The sequence below is a fragment of the Podarcis cretensis genome, assembly GCF_951804945.1.
Source record: "Podarcis cretensis genome assembly, chromosome: 3".
Classification (NCBI taxonomy): domain Eukaryota; kingdom Metazoa; phylum Chordata; class Lepidosauria; order Squamata; family Lacertidae; genus Podarcis; species Podarcis cretensis.
Window position 1 is genome coordinate 66,283,382 of NC_137172.1, and position 23,663 is coordinate 66,307,044.

Below are 23,663 nucleotides of genomic sequence, written 5' to 3' on the forward strand. Positions count from 1 at the left end.
AAAAGATACCTGCTTTCCCAGTGCTAGGGCTTGCACAAGGAGACCTGGAGACCCAATTTTAAAAGAGTGCAAGACTATTGAACTTGTTACCGAATCATAGAACGTTGGATATTTCTTCTTCTTCTTCTTGAAATATTTTTTATTTGGTTTACAAGTATATAACAATACCACCATTCACATTTACAGATTCCTCCAAATCTCTACTTCCTAGCTCCCCTCCATGGGCCGTATTATTAAACCTTTTCTACTGCAACTTTTCCAATAATCTATATTTTATATACAGTAACATCATTGTCTCCATAGTACTTGCTACATTACAAGTGTTATTGCAATCCTGCTAATGTTTCCAGAATGTTGGGTTTTCTAGCTTTACTGTGTCTGAACAATTTGGAAGAGGCTGCTTTAAAGAAACATGTAATTATATTTCTGGAAAGGTTTTGCCTCTTTAGCTGAGTACTGTATAAGGAAATAAACCCTTATAGCTCATGAAAAATAAATGTGCTACCAACACTCAGGGCACAACAGAATAGAAAGCCCATTATGAGTATGAAATTATGTTAAGTATTAACTCTGGATAGGAGGATGACAGGTTTTGTTTGGTCTGGACTGCTTTCCCTGCTAGGAAAATGATTCTGGCTCCTAAGAACGTCTCCCTGAAATCACAGACACCTTTGAATCATTCAGCTGATCCATAAGAAGAAAAGAAATCTCTTCACATTTTTATTTTTTGGCCTGGCTTTTATGCAGTCTTATCTTTCTACACCATCTTATTTGCATAGCAAAAACACACTGAAGGAAATCAGCACTGAGTGTTAACTTCCCTTGAACTCTTTTAAAAGGAGCTGCTAATGTGAAAAATCACAACTTTAAATAAATTTACACCCAGAGCTGAAACACTTATTTGAAGTCATCCAGGTTCTATTATTCACATCCAATGTGCAGTACTTTGTTAGTGGTTGCAGATTAATGCTTTGGCAGAATAATATACTAAATGCCCAACCTAGGTTCCAAGTTGAATTTTTCATATATAGATTCCAACCCTTATCCTTTTTTTAAATAAATTTGAATAAAAGCCACTTGAGATAAAAGCCTCAGTTTTAACAATTGTTAAATTGCTCTATTCAATGATGCAGATTATGACTGGATCTGGGTCTACCAGCAGAATGAGACAGCAGAAACTGAATGAGACAGTAAAAATAATAATGTATTATTTATACCCTGCCCATCTGGCTGGGTTTCCCAACAGGAAAATAATAATAATAATAATAATAATAATAATAATAATAATGTGACAAAACATCATACATTAAAATCTTCCCTAAACAGGAAGGCCTTCTAAAAGTCAGATACAGTAGTTGTTTATTTCCTTGACATCTCTGACAGGAGGGCGTTCCACAGGGTAGGTGCATATACTAGGGTATGGTGTACATCTAAATTTAATAAACAAAAAGGAAAAGAAATTATTTATTTAATAACTAAAAGGAAAGGAAAGCATGAATGTAACATTGAAAAAAGAAGCCAAGAACTTATGGTATAAATCCCAGTAAAGACTGGGGGTATGATCTGCCAAGCCAAAACTAAGCATTTTAAACAGTTACTCCATGGAAATAATAAAACTCGCTGGGTGGTATTCAGCTAAGCTTTACTCAGAGCAGACCTGATGAAATTAATTGGGTTAACTTAGCTGCTGTGGTCTAAACTACTGAGCCTCTGGGGCTTGCCGATCAAAAGGTCGGGGGTTCGAATCTGCTCGATGGTGGTGAGCTCCCGTTGCTCTGTTCCAGCTTCTGCCAACCTAGCAGTTTGAAAGCATATCAGCGGAAGAGGATTAATAGGTACTGCTGTGGCAGGAAGGTAAACAGTATTTCTGTGCACTCTGGCTTCCGTCACAGTGTCCCATTGTGGCAGAAGCTGTTGAGTCATGCTGGCCACATGACCCGGAAAGCTGTCTGTGGACAAATGCTGGCTCCCTTGGCCTGAAGCGAGGTGAGCACCGCACCCCATAGTCGCCTTTGACTGGACTTAACCATCCAGGGGTCCTTTAACTTTACCTTTTACCTAGTCATTAATGAATATAATTTGAGTAAAACTGAGTTGAATGCCACCCATTGTTCATTTATTTATTTGTTAGGAAAGGAATTCAACATCACAGTTAAACAAATGTTCTGCCAACAGAAGCATTTCCTCTTGCCCAACGGAACAACCTCTCCTGTCCTTCCCCCATGTGCTGCTCTTGGGGTCCCACCCTCAGATCAGTAGGGGTGGGGGGGTCCCAGGGCGGGGTACAGCAATAAAATATACAGATATATAAACCATTACATTGAAATCAGTGTAAAAGTTTTTCATTTGAGGGGGTAGCTTGTACCCAGAGCACAAAGAATTTGGCACAGGTGTTGCTGCTACTGCTCCCAGTGAAAATCACCCCCACTTCCCAGCTGTTATTTTTTTACTTGGATGAAAAACATCCATTGGGACAATGTTATACGAAATACCATCTAGCCTAGTGAAAAGAAGACAGACCCCCCCCCCCAATAAATGTGAACCATAGCTAGGCTAGCATCTCCTTCTGACAGTGTGGGACACACATAGTACTGGGCCTTAGTTTATTCCTCTGTGGCCCAATTCCCTAGCTGCATATAGAGTGAATGGTGGTGCATTAATGCTTCTGAGTAGCATGCCATGGCCAAGATGCCGCCCGATTCTAGTGGTGGTGTAGTAGCCATAATTCAAATAATACATAGACTTACTTCTGCAGTTGTATTTAGTGAGCTTCGTCCACTTCTCTTGATATAAACTGGTGACTAAAGTTCTCCTTTTACAATGGCAAACTTACAGCATTGTTCTCTTTCTGTCTAGCTTTTAACTTGGAATTCTTTTTAACTTGGAATATGAATTACCTGGCCAGTAAAATGTATTCTGTGCTGAATTCCATTTCATCGTTGAGGATTTTGTTCATCTCATCCTAGCCTTCTCAAGGAAACAAGAAGTGTGACAGGAAGGTGTGATCTTTTTAATTTACACCAGAGTTCTCAGCAAATAATGATTTTTCACACCCTGTTATTGTTCCTTAGCCTGGCGGGGGGGGGGGGGAGCTCCATGGCTACTAAATGAAGCCAACTGCTGTAATTCTTGAAATAATTTTAAATGCATTATGCTATAGGAGAACTAGAAAAAATGCCAGAGGGCAAAATGCAGAGAAAATAAGCTTTATACTAGATAAGAATTTGGGGATAGGAACCAGCTCAGTTGTGCTTTCTATTCAGAATGCAAAATGTTTTTGCAACTTTGTGTTGCATTATTTATTCTTCTTTTTAAAGGATATAAGCAGTAATCAGATTAGAAAAGGCTGCCGTGCCCTCTTCACAACAGGATGCCTACACTCTGTTTTATTTTGATGCACCAAGCTCACCTATAGCCACACTGAGCAGGTTTGGATGTAATGTTAACCATAATGTTGCACTACATGAGTGATCCTGGGGTGGGCCTCTAACTTGTGTGTTTTAGCATCCCTGTGATGTGAAGATTGGAAGCATCCACTTCCTGGTTTAAAATAAGCAGAGTTTCGGGTTGGTGGAAGAGGAGTTTAAAAAAGAAAAGAAAATGTAAGCCTTGGAATTCATTTATGAATACAGTGGTACCTCGGGTTACCTCAGGCTTCAGGTTACAGACTCTGCTAACCCAGAAATAGTACCTTGGGTTAAGAACTTTGCTTCAGGATGAGAACAGAAATCACATGGTGGCAGCGCAGCAGCAGCAGGAGGCCCCATTAGCTAAAGTGGTGCTTCAGGTTAAGAACAGTTTCAGGTTAAGAACAGACCTCTGGAATGAATTAAGTACGTAACCAGAGGTACCACTGTAGTATTATTATAACAGCATATTGCTATGAATAGATATTAGTTAAAATTAAACCCATGATGATTGTAAAGGTGGATTCAGGGCCAGCCCAGGACACTTTGAACCAGAAAATGGTGTGCCCCTTGAGAAATTTGGGAATTGTAGTTTGTTAAAGGTGCTGGGTTAGAGCATGGATAGGGAATATCAAGCTCAGGGACAAAATGCAGTTCTTCAGGCCTCTCTGTCAGGGCTCAGGCCACCTCATCTCCAGTCCTGCTTTGCACCGTCCTTGAGTGTTTTTGACTGACTGTAACATGTCTTTGGATGGAGAGGAGAGACAGTCGTGGTGGAAGAATACTAATCTCACCTCCCTGTCCTGCCCCCCCCCCATTCCCAAATGCCTCCTCTTTCCATTCCATATTAGACCGACCTCTCTCACCTCTGCACCAAGGAGACTGGAGCTACTCTCTTGCAAAGCCGGGAGTCTGCCCATTAGGAGGCAGCTGCGTATGCAGCCTGGTACTCTGTGGGGTTGTGGTTTGATAGAGGTGCAAAAAGGAAGGGATAGGAAGAGGTCAGGGAATGGGAAGGCAAAATGCTGTGGTTAAAGCAAGGGGGTTGAAATGGAGAAGGAAAACAGTGGTGGAGGGAGGAGAGGAAAAGCAGGGGAGAAACCCAAGAATGCTTTTCCTCTGCATTACTGCCTCTCCATTTTTCTTCTCCATTTTGTTCCCTTGCTGGAGTGCTTAGAGGAGAATAACCAGGAACTTAGAAAGCTCCTTAGTACCATATTGTACTAGGTTAGAGTTCAGTATTGTCTACTCCAGGAATAGGGGATCTTTTTTAGCCCAAGAGCTGCAATTCCTCATAAACAAACTTCCAGCACTAGAGGCAAACATGGGAGTGGCAATGGATGTGACTCTTACCTTTGTACTGTGGTCTACCTTCTAGCCATGCAAAATCCAGGTGTTTTACATAGCCTGGGATAGTCCTGAGAGCCAGAGAGATAAGCCTGGAGGTACTTTTGACCCTGTGCCTGATGTTCTCCAGCTGGCAGTGGCTCTCCATGTTTCACACAGGAGTCTTTCCTAACCAGGGATTGAACCTGGAGCCTTCTGCTATACCAACGAGCCAGGCCCTTTTCTTACGGTGATGGGTTTGAAAATCATACAAAATGGCTGAAAGCATATGGCTAGCCCAGCAAAGAGAAAATCAATGGGAGACATGAATGCTGCCTCCAAATATCTAATGGGCTGCCACAGAAAAGATGGAACAGGGATTGGCCTAGATGAATTCCACAATCCTCCTCTGAATCCATGGTTCTGAGTTAATTGTATTTGATAGATAAGTCTGAATCATGGAATTGCTACTACTTGATTCAAGGATTTTAAATCTGTGCTAAACACAGAACTTTCAAAAACCTGTCTCATGAAAGGAAGTGGGCATTTCCATTCAGAGAGACCTCAGGAAACTGGAAGGGAAAAAGGAAGAGAAGCCCTTAGGGTCAGGTTAGTTCACCCTCCCCACAAAAGCACTGAAATGTGGATCCCTGTGTGATCTCAAGGCAGGGGTGCCAACTTGAATAAAATATTTAGGGGGGCAGGTAAGCCCTGCTTCGCATCAACAATCACAAGACACAGCACAGACACACACACACACACCATTTGAATGGCAAGGCCCATCAATATTTTTTGGGGGGGGCAGCCTCCTCAAGTATTTTATTGGGGGGCAATGGGACCTTGGCCCCCTAGGAGTTGGCTCCTATGCCTCAAGGACAGAGAATGTCATGATAGAGCCAGTGTGGTGTAGTGGTTAAGAGCGGTAGTCTCGTAATCTGGGGAACCGGGTTTGCGTCTCCGCTCCTCCACATGCAGCTGCTGGGTGACCTTGGGCCAGTCACACTTCTCTGAAGTCTCTCATCCCCACTCACCTCACAGAGTGTTCGTTGTGGGGGAGGAAGGGAAAGGAGAATGTTAGCCGCTTTGAGACTCCTTCAGGTAGTGATAAAGCGGGATATCAAATCCAAACTACTATTCTTCTTCTTCTTCTTCTTCTTCTTCTTCTTCTTCTTCTTCTTCTTCTTCTTCTTCTGGTCAGTCGGACCAGACCCTTTGAAAATCTACCTGCAAACACATCAGTTTCTTGCGTTTCCTAGAAATAGCTTGAATTATAAGGTGTTAGTGAAGGTGACTTCACAAAACTGGCTTGCGATTCTGTGCATTTTCTACCTTTGTTCATATTGCTCCCATTGGTGTACGTGTTCACTTGACTAGTTTTTCAATGGAGCAGTGTGGGTTAATGCATTCAGTTTGCTCTAAATGTGTATGCGAGAGGCGAATATGTAGTTTTCTCCCCCATCCCAGCTTTCTGTAAAAAAATGTCAGCCATTTCCTGATGAGCATAGTGGTGGTGAATTTCACACCTTTCTTGTATCTGTGTGGAAACTTGGGTGTTAATGGTGTGGGCTCAGGGTGTGTTCAGTATTATAAAGAATGAAGCTGCTTGTTCGGAACAGAGGAAAGCAAGACTTGGATTCTAAGACCAGGTGTAAAAGGAATCATAAAACTGCCTCCTTACACCAGGCATGAATATATAGTGTGCAAAATATGGGAACAAATTATTATCAGCCTGGAACTATGTGTACCTATTTTGCAAAATAGCAGGTTTTGGGGGTAGGGGAGAACTAAACATTGACTCAAAGATTTAAAATAGAATCATCTTCTTGTTCTTGTTTTTCCAAACTCTGTACAGTAGTGGGATTTCCCATCACAACAAATGGAGATGGAAAGTTGGTCAGTTGATCAAGTCTGCAACTGGTTGCTACTGAAAAACTTAGGAGACCTGGTTCCTAAATTTCGTGGTAAGACTGTTCTCTGTGTATCACTGTATGTGTCAAATATCTGTGTAATTTACAGAGATTTATTAAATCAAACGAGGTTTCCATTGATGTTTCTAAGTATTTGTTGCAGGGAGTGGGGGAGAAATGCAGAATAAATTGTTGGATACTAAATCCTTAAAAGCTTTATGTGCATTCTGGTAGCATGTTTCTATGTGAAATTAATTGTTTTGATAGTGTTTGCTTCCTAGTTACATAATAATATAGCAATGCAGTTTGTAAGTTTTTAACCAGGGAAAAGCTTTCATTAATTTCCAGATCAGGATTGTGAGATAAGCACAGGACTAAATATGCACCAGGTCTCAGCACTAAAATAAACATGCTTATCCTCAGAACATTTTGAAGCAATCAAAAAAGTACAGAGCCTCTGTGGATCTGGAGAGTACCTTTTAACCACCATTAGGCAACCACAACCTATTGGCTGGGGCTGGAGGTAGGGAGAAAAGTTCTTAGAATAGAAGACTTCAGCTGGACTCCTGCCTCAGTGCCTCCCTCTGTAGCAATGCAGCACCCAGCACAAAGCTAAACCCACAAAGCTAATATTGTGCCTAAGAACATCTGTACTCAAACTCAGTTGAAAATGGATAGTGTGCAATATAGATTGATTGCTTGTTACAGTTTATATAGAACTTTTCCTTCCAATGTGCAAAAAAAGAAAGACTGTTATTCTTTTGGTATGACCAATTGCCTTTGAAACATCTGCCTGCTTGCAGCCAGAGGCAATCCATGTGTAATGATTATTCGGCTCTTCTTTTAGAGGAAGAAGTGGGTGGCGCTGCTCTGTTGGCTCTTAATGACAGGATGGTCCAGCAGCTGGTCAAGAAAATTGGGCACCAGGCAGTGTTAATGGATCTGATTAAAAAATGCAAGCAGCAGACAGAAGGACCAGTTTTTACCTGCCAAGAGCCACTCTCTGAGTCACCAGGAGAATTCAGTGGGTAAGGCTCTGCAAAGAAAAATAAAGGAAGAAACAAAAGCATCCCACTTATATTCCAGTCACAGTGGTTTTCTGTTTTAATGCTAATGCTCATTAACTTTTACAGTCACTGAATTTTGCTACTACAGTAATGTGAATTTAGAAGCTCAGCAGAATATGGCAATGAATGTTTATTGCTTGTTACCCCTGAATATGGAAAAATAACAGTCTGTCCTATTTTTCTAAGGCACTGTTGTAATATTCAGCTCCAACTAGTTTTGTGCCTCGTTTCTAAAAAGAAAGGTGCTTGGGCTTTCAAGCCTGCTTGAAAATTGCACCCAGAGGCAGAACGAGCAAATCTTTCCACTTGTAAAGGTTCATCCTTAATCTATAGTTCAGCTTTTGTCTGTAGATCAGGAGTAATAATGTTACACTTCCCCAGTTTGCTCTGGGAGTGAGAACTGCCAGGGGCACAGTGTGTAACCAAGCTTTATTTTCTTTCCAACAAGGTAAACCGAGGATTATTGGCATTTTGTCATAGTTGCATTTGATTTACAAATAAACAGGTTAAACAGAGGTGGTGGCACAGCTTAAACACTCCAAATGACAGCCCACATCAGATCTTCAGGGAGATAACCACCCCTCTAAAATGGTGCTAGTTTATGGAGTCCAAAATCTCAGTATTTCTGTGCCTTTTGGACTCTGGCCCAAGCTAAAACCCTTATTATTATTTTTCACATACAAACACCTTGCCCCTCCCCCCTCATGGTGGGAGAATCCAAATGAGTCACCTCTTCTGACCATTGCCCAGTATTTTTAGCTTCTATGGAGGCATGGCCCCAGAACCTCATGGTCTACCAGTCCTCCTTGCAATGTCACTCATGCTTTAGAGAATATAAAGTGGGTGCTTGAAATGAGATTCAGGATCAGATATGAGCTCAGGAGCACCCAAAATGATAACCCTAGTCATCAAAATCAGATCAGAAAGCTATAACAATATATTTGCTAAAGGTGGAGAACTACAAGACTATAATAGCTTAACTTGTAAGGAAAATGATATTCACCATTTTGTTCTCAAAGGAAGAAAGGGACAAGTCTCCCAGTTCTCTTGAACTACATCCACTAAAGCAGAGTAGCATCCATGAAGCAGTTGACATAAGTTGAGATGACCAACTTATATGTCTGTAGGATCTCCAAGGGCCAGATATATATTTTTCCAACTGACATAAGGGCTGAGTGCACACTACACCTTTGCACCCCCCCCAAATAATTCTGCGCACTGTAGTTTGCCCCCCACAAAGTTACGATTCCCAGCAACCTTTAGCAAACTACAGTGTCCATAATTATTTGAGGGGGAGGGAGGTTCTTTAAAAAGATTGTGTGTACACAGTTATAAACAATATATAAATCCACTGTGGATCTCTCTTTTTCACAACTTGATCATATTTGTTAATTTTTCTTGCACGTGAATTACCATAGTAGGCAGGTTTTGTACCAGACTGTGTATAAAACTTGGTAGAGTCACAGGGGCCAGACAAAATTTTTTGGGGGACTGGCTGAACCCAACCTGGCCATCCATACTTCCAAGTTCCACATAGCCCTCATTCAGGCAGGAATATAAAGAGAAGAGTTAAAAGGAGATTTAAGGGATTTAAAAAGTAGACCCTTATACTTGGATCAAGAAGAGAATTAATTGCTATCTGTTGTGGGTGATAATCAACTGGGCAACATGTTTCCTTCCTTATAGAACCCCTGGCATTCAGCTAACTGTTGGACAGGCGAATTGTTTCTCTCCCAATGAAAGCCATGATGATGGATCCATTGACCAAAGAGTTCTCAAACAAAAGTGAGTTTTTGGTTATCCTTCTAATTCCAAAGATATAGATATCTTTATATAGAACCTCCTATACTACCAAGATATATTGACAATAACAAAGGATTACAATATCATATGCTTGCATTAGTTTTTTTAAGTCTTACACAAAGATGGTATGATTCTCGGAGGAACAAATTATTTGGATGCAGATAACTACTGTGGGGAGGGGAGGAGAGACAGGGAGAGATAAGGATGGACCGGGGGTTCTAAAGCAAAATAAACTAAAGCACGTTTTCTAAAAAACAATGTAAAGAAAAATATAATTTGGATCATATCATAATTTGTAACGCATTTAAAAATATAATAGATTATGTGGAAATAACACTAGGGGTAGCTCATGTTCCTGGAGTGTAAAGCATAGTAAATATATTATAATAAGAGGATGGCTTCTCTTTCACTAATAATAAATCAATTGAAGGAGCTAGCACAATGAAGTATGTGAGAATTTAAAGTGCTAATGAATGGTTGTTTTTGCTTCCTTTGTCAGGAAAAACATGAGGCATGTTTTAGCAAGATGCAAAGCATTGCAATGGACAAATTCATATATTCTGCCTGAGTTCCCTTATGATGTCAAATGCATATTAGCAGAAGGAAAATGCCCTGACCACAGTGTGAGAATAAGGATAATTGAATTCTTGCAAGCTGACATGACAAAGTATCTTGAAGGATCACTGTAAGTAAGGCAGTCTTCAGCATTCTGCCTCATGGGAGCAATATGGCAGGGGGTGAATTTCCATAAGGATGATAAATTGATCTCTGCATGCTGTGAACTTTGATTTGAAGAGTGCGTAGGTAGAAAGGCAGAATGACTATATTTGTGGCTGTATGAGGGTTGGGAGGCCTGGAGGGTAGCCAGAGCCCAGTTACTTCTACTCTCTTGCTAACTAGTCACTTAATAAACCCTGCAGAAAGTGGTCCAAGGTCTTGTTTGGACCAATGGACTGTCTTCCGAGCTGTCATCTCTCAGTGCTTGTCACCAAACCACAGGGAGCTTGGTAAAGAAGCAGGAATGTCGTGCAGGGCTGCAATCTCACCCTCAGGATTGTGAGTGCCTGCCACCTCAATGCAGACGTGCAACATCTCACACACAGATGTAGGAGCCCACACACAGATATTCACTGCACAAGTGCTACCACAGTGCTAAAAAAGAAATCAAATCTCCTTCCTCAAATCAAAAGAAATCAAATCTCACCCTGGGCACAGATCAGTGTTTTGCAGCCTGATATGGTGGCAGCAGTGATAGCAATGACTGGGCCAGTGTGTGAGTAGAGATTGCCAAGAGTGTACTTTTTATTTTGTATGATAGAGGTGGCCATTAATGTAAAAGAAGCTGTAGATTTTCCAGTTGAAGCAGCAGGGCACTTTAAATAATAATATTTGTATGCATTTTATATTGCGTGGGCAGATATCCAACCACTCAGCAATATAATGATGTTGTCAATGAATTGCTCCAGGCATACCCTTTTCTTGATGACGATGGGAATGGCTTTGTAAGTACCCCAAACAAATGCAATTCTGTACTGTTGTTTTTCTTGAATTAAACATGCAATTGCTTTTATTTGATTATATACATTTCTATTGGGGTTTAGGCCTGCTTATGTCATGGAAACAGCCCTGTTTGCCAGGTACGATGACTTCTGCCTGGAGACAGACAGGGGTAATGGGATGCTGTGGATTCTCCTTGATCTCTCAGCAGCTTTCTATACCCTCCACCATTAGTATCCTGTTGGAGCAGCTCTCTGAATTGGGACTGGGCTTCCCAGTGGTTACAGTCTTATTTGAGAGAGTGGTGCTTAGGGGATGTTGCTGGACCCTGTGGAGCCTTCAATACATCATTCCACAGAGGTTGATCTTGCACTCTATGCAGGGCTTTCTGGAGATTTGCCGTGTGTTGTCCTCAGTATGTTAACAGTATGTGTTGTGTTCCTTAGAATACTATCTATCCCCAGGTTCTGGTCAAAAGGTGTGATTTGTATAAGCTTACCAAGGTTCCTAAGGGACGCGGGTGGCGCTGTGGGTAAAACGTCAGTGCCTAGGACTTGCCGATCGCATGGTCGGCGGTTTGAATCTCTGCGGCAGGGTGCGCTCCCGTCGTTCGGTCCCAGTGCCTGCCAACCTAGCAGTTCGAAAGCACCCCCAGGTGCAAGTAGATAAATAGGGACCGCTTACCAGCGGGAAGGTAAATGGCATTCCGTGTGCTGCGCTGGCTCGCCAGATGCAGCTTGTCACGTTGGCCACGTGACCCGGAAGTGTCTGCGGACAGCGCTGGCTCCCGGCCTCTTAAGTGAGATGGGCGCACAACCCTAGAGTCTGGCAAGACTGGCCCATACGGGCAGGGGTACCTTTACCTTTACCAAGGTTCCTGTCTCCACAGAAGAAACCTTGTGTTGCAAGGCCCTAGGGCCCAAAGTTCCCCTTGGATAATAAACACACAGACACAAATATGTTGAGTTAATGGGATAAATAAGGCCACTTTATTGGTTACAGAGGTGAGCGGTATTGGGTGAAACTGACTATATCATGACTCCTGCACGCCCGCAGGAAGTCTCTTAAGGGTCAACCACTGAGAGGGGGTGCCCTATGTTATACATCAATTAAGAGCACCTCCAGGGTCCCTGGTGGGGTTGTGGCATGGCCCTAACCCATGCCCAGGCTTTGGACAGGATCCACACACACCTTACAAAGTTGTCACGATTGCTACAAGATAGGTGAAAACCAAGTGGCTGGTACCAATTTGCCAAGTGGAAAAAATTCCTACCTGGCCCCAAGAATAAGGCGACCAACATTAGTCCATAGCAAGGCCAAAGTCAAGCAACAACTAAAAAGAGGGTGGGTGGGCTGGGTGATTTGACAGAGGAGGCAGAAGGAGGCCATCCACCAGCCACGCCACGATTTAAACCACAGCGGCAAAAAATCCGGCTAACCAGATTGGTCAACGGGGGGGGGGGGGGGGGCCTGATGCAGGTAGGAGTCCCGATGATGCGGGTGGCATCACTTCGCCCCCTGCCAGGTCCCAGTGAGGTCCCAGATCCCCGCTCACAACTCCACCCTCTGGGGAAGGGGAGTGGTCTTACAAGTACAGGCCCCTTTCAGAGTGCCACTTGACATGAGTTGGATGGGTTAAGGGGCCAGAGCTAGCTGGTGGGTTCTGAAAAGTCTCTTCATTGATACTGAACAACTGAAGAGTGTTTGTGAGACTTAAAAATAAAGAACAACACTGGGACAGGAGTGTATGATATTTTCAAACTTATGAAATGTTGGTCTTGGCAAGTGGACACCTGAGGCTTTCTGTTTTGACCTTTATTGTACTCTTGCAGACATTTCCTAATGGTCTGCCATTCCTTTGAATTCAGTTTTTGGATGCTTATTACTTCATAGGTCCACTGGGCTAAGGTGATAATCTCATAGCAACTAGGAAATGTCAATCTGGATAGTATCCGCCATATATTATGAAGGATAAAGCTATCAATGGCTGCAAGCCACAATGGCTATGTGCTGCCATCACAGTCAGAAACTGTATCCTATTGACTACCAGTTCACAAGAGGGAGGGGAACACTGTTGCCAACATACCGGTATCTCATTTGTAGGATTCTCATCAGCATCTTTTTGTAAACCACTTCCAGGTTTTGTTTTGCTTTCTTTACAATCAAGCAGTATATAATTGTTATGAAATAAGAAACAAACAAACAAACAAACCTGGTTGGCAACTGTGTGGTGGTTGAATTAGACGGACCTGTGGCCTGAAACAGAAGGCGCTATTCTTATATTATTATCCCATGACACTAAGATGCTGAGAGCTATATGAGAAACAGTGGGTTATCAATAAGTTGGATGTACACTCTGATTTTCAATTAATATTCTGTTACTCAGCCTGAACACGTAGAACAGTGTTCTTAAACAGAATTTTAATGTACAGTAAGTTCACACACGCCTGTTTGTTTCTCAGTGACTGAAACTTCAAGCGATTACGTGGATGTGTGAAAACAACACCCCTGCGTTTTGACTTACCAACTATGCTGTTTGCTACGCTGTTAAAAGCAGACAGCCATTGTCTTGCATTTACAATGTTATCATTTGTCAAACTACTTTTAAGCAAAGCTATTGCCTGCTGCCTTTCAAAGGTAGTTACTCTGTTTCCTCAATAGGGATGCAATTAGCTTCTGCAAAGTATACAGTAGTTGCATTTTCTTTTTAAAAAATCTGCTGGAAATGATATTCTAAAGGTTCTTTTTCTTTTAGCAATTTAGGAACAGTAGATAACTTGCTCTGAAAGAATAGATAAGGCTCCTGGAAGACACTAACAACTTTTTTAAATATGCAGTTTCTATGGAAACGAGCCCTTAAAGACCGTTTCAAGTATGTACGGAGACCGATAGATGATGATGAACAGGTAGTGAGAAATAAATGCAAATTTGGACACAGGCGAGGGCAGACCAGAAAATCTTCTGAAAACAGGTGTGAGAAGGTCCAAGGAGTGCAAACAAAAGTAAGTATTCAGATTCTGTGGATGGAATAACAAGAGGATATGAATATGAGCTTTGCCTGTTCTTTCCAGCTACTCCTGAAAGGGGGAAATAGGAAGGTGTGCAAAAATTGAGCGTTCCTCATATGGCTTCTTTCCAACCATTTTGATTCTTGAAGAATATGAGTGCCATATTTCCATTAAGGAGTCTAATACCCCAATGCTTAAAAAGTCCCATAGATTTCAGTGAGACTTGCTTGTCAATAATAATTTCCCTATCTGCCCCTTTCTGCTGCAATGTGAGATGGGGTATGAGGGCTTGAAGGAGGGAGGAGGATGGGTAGCATTTCCTCTATGAACTTCCTTAAACTAACTTCCTTTCCCTTATAATCCAAGGCAATATGACTAGAATCTGACTGCAACTCTGTCAACATTCCTACACCTTATTAAACCTTGCAGAGAATGGAAGACAACCATTTTGTACGCAGAGAATTTCCTACCCACCATTTCTGTGCATTAAATAACCTAAATGTTGGCTGAATATATTGCAGCTGAGCTGGGCGAAGGAACACATAAAGAACTGGAACCTAAGTGTTTGGATTGGAAATCGTGGTGCTTTGGGACAAAAGAGATGTAGACTTTGCCAAGGCATTCATGCTATGTGCCCACTTAGGCTTGTTATTACTAAAGACTGGTTTATATCATTATGGCTATAGCGAAACTGCTAGATGTGAATTTACCTTTGGGCAACATGTCACCCTGAATAAATATGATAATGCTTTTGCTTATCTGTTTTTGCTTCACTTTCTCCACTCGCTTAGGTCTGGGGAGGGGAAGTGAACGGTATCCCCACTCTTCCCCCTGCCCCAACCATTATGCTAGTTCTGATTATCAGCTACGCCTGGTAATTGCCAGTTTTAGTGTCCTATAAATTACTGGTGAGATTATACTTGGTAACACAATAATTATTTTACCATCTTAGAATTAAGAACTCTTCTAGAAGATCAGCATTTGAATTACTTAATTGTGGTGACTATAAGAAGCTTGGGAGAGGTTTCTTTCCCCAGATTTTTAAATTTAAATACATAATAAAACACTTGAAAACTGGCACAAATAATGTGTTTTTAGTCTGGAAGGTACTGATAAACAAGGAGTACTGTGTCTACTTGACTGGAATGTACTTATGGGTTCTAATTTTGAAGGGAAACTCAGTTATAATTATAGATAAGAATTGTGCTTACAAAGAATGCCTTTATCTTCTGAAATAAGTCTAAATGTTGTTGCCACCAAATACTGCTGGAAATAAGATTCTTCCATTATGTTGGGTGGGTTTTTTTGTAAAGAATGCAGGGTTTTGTTTTTCTAAAAAAGTATGAGAACCCTGAGAAAGATCATACTTGTAAAGCATTTGCCCAAATAAAATACTTCATTAACAGTGCAAACCTGTACATCTCTACTCAACAGGAAGCCCCACTGAGTTCAATGAGAGGTACTCCCATACATGTACAGGATTAGTTTTTCTTGATAAATTGCACTATTATTAACCAAGACTATTCCTTTTTTCTTTTCTTTTTTTGTAAAAATGCACTCTACAAAATAGTTAACTAATGACAATTTTAACAGGTTAAAAACATTTACAACGAAGACCTTGATGTTGAGATAAATGAACATATCAACTGGTTTAAGAAAGAATATATGAAAACTGAGAGAAATTGGGTAGAAGTGGACAACAGGATGACCAAGACTTTAGAAACAAGAAGGAAGATGATCAATAAAGAGAGGAAGCCTTTGAAAGAAATTCTCATGCTATTCCCCTTTTTGAAGTGTCCTTATCAGGTAATGGGGATTTTCTTAGTAACAACCTTTTATTTCATGACATGACATGAGTGTGCATAGGCATTTCTATGTTCGTGGCAAAAAAGGCACTTCTGTAACTTATTCGGAGGTTTTGACAGCAAATCACACCCTGTGCTGGAGACAGCAATGCTTCGGATTCTGAAACCCCTGTAACGCTGCAAAGGAGAGAGTGCCCTTGTGATCGGATCTCACATCAGTGTATACTTCCACTTACGTGCTCTTTAAATTGTAATTTAACACATTTTCTCAGTTGAATTACAGTAGACCCTTGGGTTACGTTACTCTCGAGTAATGTAAATGTCGGGTTGCAAAACCGGAAGTATTTTTCCAGGTTTCGCCGCTTGCGCATGCACAGAAGCGCTCTGCACGCCACACGCATGCATAGAACTGCTCTATCGCGCTGCATGCATGCACAGAAGCAGCGCCTCTGGATACGGATTTTTTGTGGTGCGCATGGTCCCCCAGAACGAATTAAATTCGCATCCAGAGGGTCCACTGTATCTAAATTGTTTTCCTTTCCCTTTAGCTTTTTAGAGAATATCATCTTCTAACGTGCAAAGACATTTACAAGAAAACAGCTGAGATTTTGGAAGCGTATTCAGAGGACATACTGACGTCGTATGTGGTGAAGAATAGCCCAGTTATTGTTGCTCTGCAGAAGAATCTGAAGCAGTACATGGAAGATGACATTCGGACATGTTGGTATAGCCTGTTGTGTCTGGTTTCAAAGCAGTTAATGGGCAAGATACTTTGTATAATAGAAGCTAAGCAAACGTTTTCCTTAAGTGCACTGAGAAATGGCTGTTTGCTTTCAATGCACTATAGGACAGATCCTACATCGAATATAAATGGCTTATTAACTGAAAAAGGAAGGTTAATTACTCATGCTTGAGATGCTGAATGTTTCTTGGAAAGGTGACTAATGTGTGTGTGAAGAAACCCTAATAAGTTATTATCAAGAGTGGAAAAAACATCCAAATATAGAGCATTCTGCTTTGAACACAACTGTCTTTTAAAACACTTGCTTCTCCTGGCTGTTAATCCTACTGCCCTGTAATTGTTCTTCACTTTTCATAGATATGAAGATTACTGCCACATGTTTACTTTTGCCAGATGTTTTTGGAGAGGATTCCTCTTTACTTGCTGCTGTGAATGAGGAGGTATGTAGATAACGAATTATATGGTGGGAGGCCGGACAACAATTTTTTTAAAAAATCCACATATACTCATTTGTATTTATGCAACATTGCAAGAATATATTTGGAGACACCATTGATAATGGTTGATAACATGCAAAACGGTTTTTCTTTTATGTCTTGATTTTGTCAGGCATTGGAGTGCTTTCCTGGAAGGAAATTAGCCCAGGTAGTAAGAACCAAACTGGGGTCAGCAGCTCCAATTCTTATTTACTAATGATCATATATTGTGTTTTTGTTCAACTTGAACTCTCATTACTGATTTAAAAGACAGTTTTGAGAGAATGATGATCCTCCTGTTACTTTCTTTTTAGTTAATACAAGAAATCCCATGAATTTTATGCGTTGACTTCTATTTTTTAAAACCAGGTGAAAGTCTCAACACCAGTACTAGAAGTAAAATACCCATTTGATGTAAACGTGTGTGAGTGTTCCCTGTACGTGGAGAAGGAGAAATTGGCCCAGCTGGATGATTGTACAATGGCCCTCGCTGCTCTGCTGGCTTCCTACCATGTCTTTGGCATTCCATACCCCAAAAGACTGTACAATACACTTCACTTTTTGGAGTCCCTCATCTTTGAAGTCAAGTGTCCGCAGTTCCTTTCAGCAAAAACCAAGTAAACTGGGGAAAATGTGAATGTACCAATACTGAATATTACTTAATGTGGCTTTGGGGCAGAATCCACTTGCAAGTAATTCCTGGTTTTATCATTTGCCATTTTGATTGCTTTAAGTGCACTTTTTAGTATAATCTTGCTCCTTCAGTTAAAAAAAAAAAGTTACCGTAGATGTTTTATGGACATTTGTTTTTATAGCAACTATCTTCTGCCAAATACTCATATTCTTAACACCCAGCTCGAATGGGATGTGGGTTGTTTTTAATGTTTCCATGAATATCCTGTCCCTCTGGTTTCATAACTTTGTTATTTCCTAACAGTGTTCATAAAAATGTAATGCAACTTGATTTTAAATAACTACCTATGGTCCTGTGACAAATGCAGTTGACTCTGTATCTAATGCATCCATGCTAAATGATTGTGCAGTTCTACCTTGACTAAAAAGAAACATTCCTCAGGAGAGCCATTAAAAATAATCATAATGGGGCAAGAATGGGAGGTTCATGTTGCCGAAGCCATTGAAACCACTTTTATTTCTAGAAGTATAGAAGTAAGGGAAGTATAAAAGTAAGAGAACGATAGCGCATGTACAATGTGAGATGATCGCTTGCCTATCTAGCTAACATGAAAATATGTACCATGTGTGAAAAATGACATACTTCCCACACGAATTTCGCCAGCCATGCGGCAATGTAAGTAACCCAACCATCTAGTTGTTTACAGATGTTACCAGAGGACTGAACCATAGCAAAGCTCCTCTTTCTACTCTCTTAGCTTGTGAGAATACCACACACTGCTCACGTGTTGAAGCGTGGAGATTAGAAACACTCTATCTCTATTAACACTCTGTTAAGATATTAACAAGCTCCAGTACCAAATTCTACACTTGTAAAGCACACTCAGTAGTCTCATTTGCACATCAGAGTAACTATTACTCTGGTTTATCACGAAAGGGCCTTTCTAGTCTGTATTTAGTCTGTGTGCTAGCACACAAAAGAAGAGAGCCATGATCCCTGACTTAGCATTACATCCAATGGTTTCTTATGCTCCAATAAATCAGTCAGTAAGCCAACAACAAACCTTGAGTACGTATTGTGGCTTGTTGGAACAATGCAATCTAATTCATAACACCCGTTTCGTGTTTCTTTTCTCTTGTGCTGCAAGCTCAAGCCACAAGACAACTGGACTTTTACAAGTGAAAAATTTCTTTTAGCTGTAACACAAATTTTATTTGACTGTCTGCTTGGGCTTTTCCCTATCTCTTGTCATATCTCTTGCTATCTTTAAATTACTGAGGGTAATGCATTATTCCTGCTCAAATAGATTTTTAAATTCCCCAAGGAATTGGGAGATTTTAGTTGTAGAATTTAATTTCTATCTTTCGTCTTAGATTTGTGGACTAGATATTACAATGCAGCATAAAACAATTATATAAATCCTGAATTTTACTTTTGTTGGTAGTTCTTGTTTTAATAACTTAATACTAAATATGCTGGTGGAAATATTCATTAAACTTCTTTAATCATGCAAAAAAACAAAAACAAAAAAACATAGCATTGGTCTCCAGAAATGTTTTCATACAACAGAATAAATCGATCAGCTTCATTGTACACAGCAAAGTATTAAATTTGAGCTGCTGTGTGAAACTAAGACGACTTGTTAACAGTCTTCATTAACTGTAGTCCACTTATTTTAAACTGCAAACAATTTTTTTAAATGAAAATGATGAAACAATACAAAGGAATTCATTGGTGAAGAAGTAAATTCATGAAGTGTGTATTTTGTGTCTCCTTAGAAAAGGATAATATTTCCATAATTTTAGTATGTTAACTTAGTTAATGGATCCCCAATAAAATTAAGGATGGCTAGTTGTGGGAAAATTAGAGCCATCAGCCAGTAAACATTAAGTACCCACTCTTTTGTAAGAGCATCTTACTAAAAAGCTTAAGCACTTCCCAGAAGTGTTAGTTTGCTCAGGCTCTTGGAGAAAATCAACACTCCATCCACTCTGACTTTTTCCGCCTTGGAGAGTTCCTCCTTGATGATCCTTTGGAGTCTTTGTGCTTTGAATAAAAAATGAGCTGCAATGGAGAGAGCTGCCCTGTAGTCACTTTTCCGTCAGAGTTCATTGTGCGAGTTCTTATCGGCAGCCTTGAACATCAGGATTGAATTGAAGATCTTTAGGGCTGGTCCTAGCTTAATGCTCATTATTTTTACTATATCTGTTTGGGTCATTAGAAGGAAAGCTTCTCCATCAATTTGCTTGGAAAAAAGGAGAAAATTCCCATTATTAGTAACTTTGGACATTTAGGAAGAACTCTAAATTTGAATAACAATTTAAGATACAGTGGTACCTTGGTTTTCGAACGCCATAAACCCGCAAGTAAATGCTTCTGTTTTTGAACGCACCTCAGAAGTCGAATGGCTTCCACTGAGGTACCACTGTGTTTTTCTCAATTTTCTCTTATCAAATTTGCAGGCCGTACTTTGCACCTTGGTTTTCGAACATTTCGGAACTCGAACGATTTTCCGGAACAGATTACGTTTGAAAACCAAGGTACCACTGTAGTTCCAATGGCTTTAGCTGGCTCTCAGAAAACAAATCTGATTTCAGTTGAAACCAGGATCAAATAATGTCTTCAGGAGTATGCCCTAAACCAGTATTTGGCCTCCTTTATCCATTTAAATAATAATTCTTGATCAGAGAAACAACTGATTTGTTATACTCACTTCGTCTTTGAACACCTTGCCATGTTCCTCACAGCCTGGCAAACTCCGTATGAATTCTGACACCTGAATTTTAACAACACATCAAATCAATGGATGTTTATCCGCAGGAGGGTGCAAAAAATACTGTGATCTTGTCTAGCAATTAACAACAAGCACATTATTTGAAGGCCCCAGCCCCATTAGTTTGGAAATTAACAGTTCTGAAAAACATTAGAAAAACTTGGATATTTTTTTTTAAATGGCCCCGGGGTTTAGAAGCATTGACCCCCTTTTCCCACCCTCACACAAGAGCTCCATTAGCATGGCATTCACTCATTTGTATGGAGGAAGAAAAAAAGATGCTACTATGGCCAAAGACAACTGAGAGATTGGGGAGTGCTCCCAGTGGCTTCCTCGCAAAAAAAATGGATCTCATCACTGCTGATTTTAATATAATGAAGCTCCCCACCACAGGAGGCGGCCTTCACTCTTTCCAATTTTGCCTGTGTAGCCTCTGTTTATGTAACTGAGGTCTGTAGCTTAGAAGAAGGTGGGGTAGAATCAGGTGGTGGTGAGCAATGATGGGAAGTTAAAGAATCCAACATCTGGAGGGCTGCAGATTTCTCATCTGTGCCCTAAGACGACACTTACTGTTTTCCCTATGATCTGTTCTAACACTGCCCTAAGCGAGTATTTCAGAAAAATGAAGCTCTACAATAAATTGGAACTAAGTATAGCCAGAAGAACAAAATCAGGAGGAAAGCACAAAGTCAACATTTGAATTGGTTATAAGAACCATCTGCCTTTACCATAAGGCAAAACAAGTTGTCTTTAAAGCATGATTCCTCTTAAAGGAGTTTAGATACAGTCCACTTTCTGATAAAGACAGAAAGGTTTATGTAACAGAGCTACATGAGCATAGTTTTTAGTACTGATCTATTATATGCTACATCAGAATAGGGTTTTTTTAAGGATTCACCTATTATTTACTATTATCCTACTTTAAAAAAACAAACCCTCAAATAGCTTACTAAACTTAAAAGGAACCATGTTACATTAAAAATAAATACATAATTAGCAATAAACAAATTAGCAATAAACTATACAGTGGACACCTTGCCAATCAAGGTCCGTATAGTTAAAGCCATGGTTTTCCCAGTAGTGATGTATGGAAGTGAGAGCTGGACCATAAAGAAGGCTGATCGCTGAAGAATTGATGCTTTTGAATTATGGTGCTGGAGGAGACTCTTGAAAGTACCATGGACTGCAAGAAGATCAAACGTATCCATTCTTAAGAAAATCAGCCCTGAGTGCTCACTGGAAGGACAGATCGTGAAGCCAAGGCTCCAATACTTTGGCCACCTCATGAGAAGAGAAGACTCCCCGGAAAAGACCCTGATGTTGGGAAAGATGGAGGGCACAAGGAGACGGGGACGACAGAGGATGAGATGGTTGGACAGTGTTCTCGAAGCTACTAACATGAGTTTGACCAAACTGCGGGAGGCAGTGGAAGACAGGAGTGCCTGGCGTGCTCTGGTCCATGGGGTCATGGAGAGTCGGACACGACTAAACGACTAAACAACAACATACAGTGGACGCTCGGGTTGCGAATGTGATCCATGCGGGATGCACATTCACAACCCACAGCGTTCGCAACATGCAGCTGTGCGTCTGCACACGCGTGGGTTGCGATTCGGCGCTTCTGCGCATGTGCAAAGCTTCCGGGTTTCGGCGGTCTGTAACCTGAAAAAACGCAACCTGAAGCTTCTGTAACACGAGGTATGACTGTACAATATTGTGTTCTGTACAAAATAGAGCTATAACCCACAAAGACGACATGATCAAGTGAAGTCTGCTTCAGTTCACGTCCAGCAAGAACTGCACTGGGAACATACCTCATCTGTGCTCCACTTGGAAACTTTACTGGCAGGGATTCCAGCCACAGTAGGAAGGAGTTTACTCTGCTGTTCCCATCGCAAGGGAAAGGCTGGGATTGTCAACTTCGAAGTCAAAATAACTGGCTGAGGATGGGAACTCCTGTTATTGGATTCCTTAGTGTCTGTAAATAAAAGGAAACAAACAAAAATACAAGCAAGTTTTAAAACTGCAGACTGAATTATTTGGTTCAGATCTGATTGGCCATGGCGACCGGTGACATAATCCATAAATGTGAGCTTAAACCATTAATTTGTGGCATTCAAAAAATCCTGTACATTGGCAGGTAAAACATGAGATAGTACCTTTGGATTCATTTAGAGATGACTCTTCATTTTCCATCTTCCTGCCTGCGCTGCCATCTTTCTTTGCAAAATCCTTAGTTGCCTGGCATCCCCTAATTAATTGATTAAATAAATTGATTAATTTTCAAGATGCTACAGAGTACAACAAACCATTCCTGTCACCTTTCATGGAATATTCTACAACAAGAAATGGAGACCCATATATGTTCTGACAGGGGTTTCAATTGTCTCCTGAGACAGAATGAAGCCAACCAACCATCTGGCAGGGTGGTTGGGAGGATAAAATGTACCAGGGAGGGAGATCTTTGCCTCAGCTTTAATTTAAGAAATACTACAGAAGGAAGCAACCAGAGTGTAATTGCTGGATTACTCGATGCTGAAACACAGAAAATAACCAACAATTCTCTATTATCTTCAGTAGCTATCATAGGCGATTAACTTTTTATAGAAAGTTGACAGAAATGGAAGTCACTTTTATGAGTATTTCCTTTGTCATCTGTCACATAACACCCGCCTGCTATTTTAACATAGAAATGTAAATGGCTTATATAGAAGTGCATTACTGGAGGGGGACATCCTGGAGCATGATGCAATGCAGGCAGCCACAGAAAATAACTAATAAGGTCTGGACAAAACACAATTCAATTAAAACAACAAACAACTGCCATGAATAGCGTACGACTACATTTATCAGCGGTGAAGCACTGTCCCATCCATCCTTTAATGTGTGCAAGGTTGTAAACCACTGAGGGTTGTGGGTTTTTTTAACAATTAAACAAATTTTTATGGTGGGGGGAGGTTGTGCCTAAGATTTTCCTGTTTCGCTGCTGGTCTGGGCATTTCACAAAAGCAGACAGATTTGACACAAAATACGTCACACAGACATGTTGATGAAAACAGTCTGGAGGTGAAGGAGCCTGGTCTGTCCAACATGTATCCTGCATAGTTGCGATGGGGGAAGAGTGCCATAATACATGCATTTTGTCCAGAGAAAATATTATAGTAGGAGAGTAAATAGTAAAAGTGATAAAGAAACTGCAGTGAGTGATGTAATGAAGC

General features: G+C 40.7%; 2 protein-coding genes across 14 annotated transcripts in view; one reads left to right on the top strand and one right to left on the bottom strand.

The window, feature by feature from the left end:
* Positions 1 to 17,814, top strand: part of SAMD3 (sterile alpha motif domain containing 3) — a 38,766-nt gene extending 20,952 nt beyond the window's left edge. The window contains exons 1-11 of one of the 2 annotated variants that reach the window (XM_079970798.1): positions 6,312 to 6,379; positions 6,586 to 6,694; positions 7,488 to 7,668; positions 9,394 to 9,492; positions 10,010 to 10,195; positions 10,928 to 11,012; positions 13,845 to 14,009; positions 15,609 to 15,821; positions 16,369 to 16,540; positions 16,920 to 17,002; positions 17,408 to 17,814. In XM_079970798.1, coding sequence (XP_079826924.1) covers positions 6,610 to 6,694; positions 7,488 to 7,668; positions 9,394 to 9,492; positions 10,010 to 10,195; positions 10,928 to 11,012; positions 13,845 to 14,009; positions 15,609 to 15,821; positions 16,369 to 16,540; positions 16,920 to 17,002; positions 17,408 to 17,659 — 1,521 coding nt within the window. In that variant the 5' untranslated portion in view covers positions 6,312 to 6,379; positions 6,586 to 6,609 and the 3' untranslated portion in view covers positions 17,660 to 17,814. Of the gene's footprint in view, positions 1 to 6,311; positions 6,380 to 6,585; positions 6,695 to 7,487; positions 7,669 to 9,393; positions 9,493 to 10,009; positions 10,196 to 10,927; positions 11,013 to 13,844; positions 14,010 to 15,608; positions 15,822 to 16,368; positions 16,541 to 16,919; positions 17,003 to 17,407 lie in introns of those variants that run through there. The other variant, XM_079970797.1, reaches the window with a different exon arrangement.
* A 1,331-nt stretch (positions 17,815 to 19,145) lies between these two features.
* The window catches only part of L3MBTL3 (L3MBTL histone methyl-lysine binding protein 3), a 58,792-nt gene continuing 54,274 nt past the window's right edge, over positions 19,146 to 23,663 (bottom strand). For all 12 annotated transcript variants that reach the window (XM_079970760.1, XM_079970758.1, XM_079970762.1 and 9 more), the window contains 4 exons: positions 22,605 to 22,696; positions 22,260 to 22,423; positions 20,386 to 20,448; positions 19,146 to 19,917 (listed from right to left, as the gene is read on the bottom strand). In XM_079970760.1, coding sequence (XP_079826886.1) covers positions 19,774 to 19,917; positions 20,386 to 20,448; positions 22,260 to 22,423; positions 22,605 to 22,696 — 463 coding nt within the window. In that variant the 3' untranslated portion in view covers positions 19,146 to 19,773. The remainder of the gene's footprint in view (positions 19,918 to 20,385; positions 20,449 to 22,259; positions 22,424 to 22,604; positions 22,697 to 23,663) is intronic.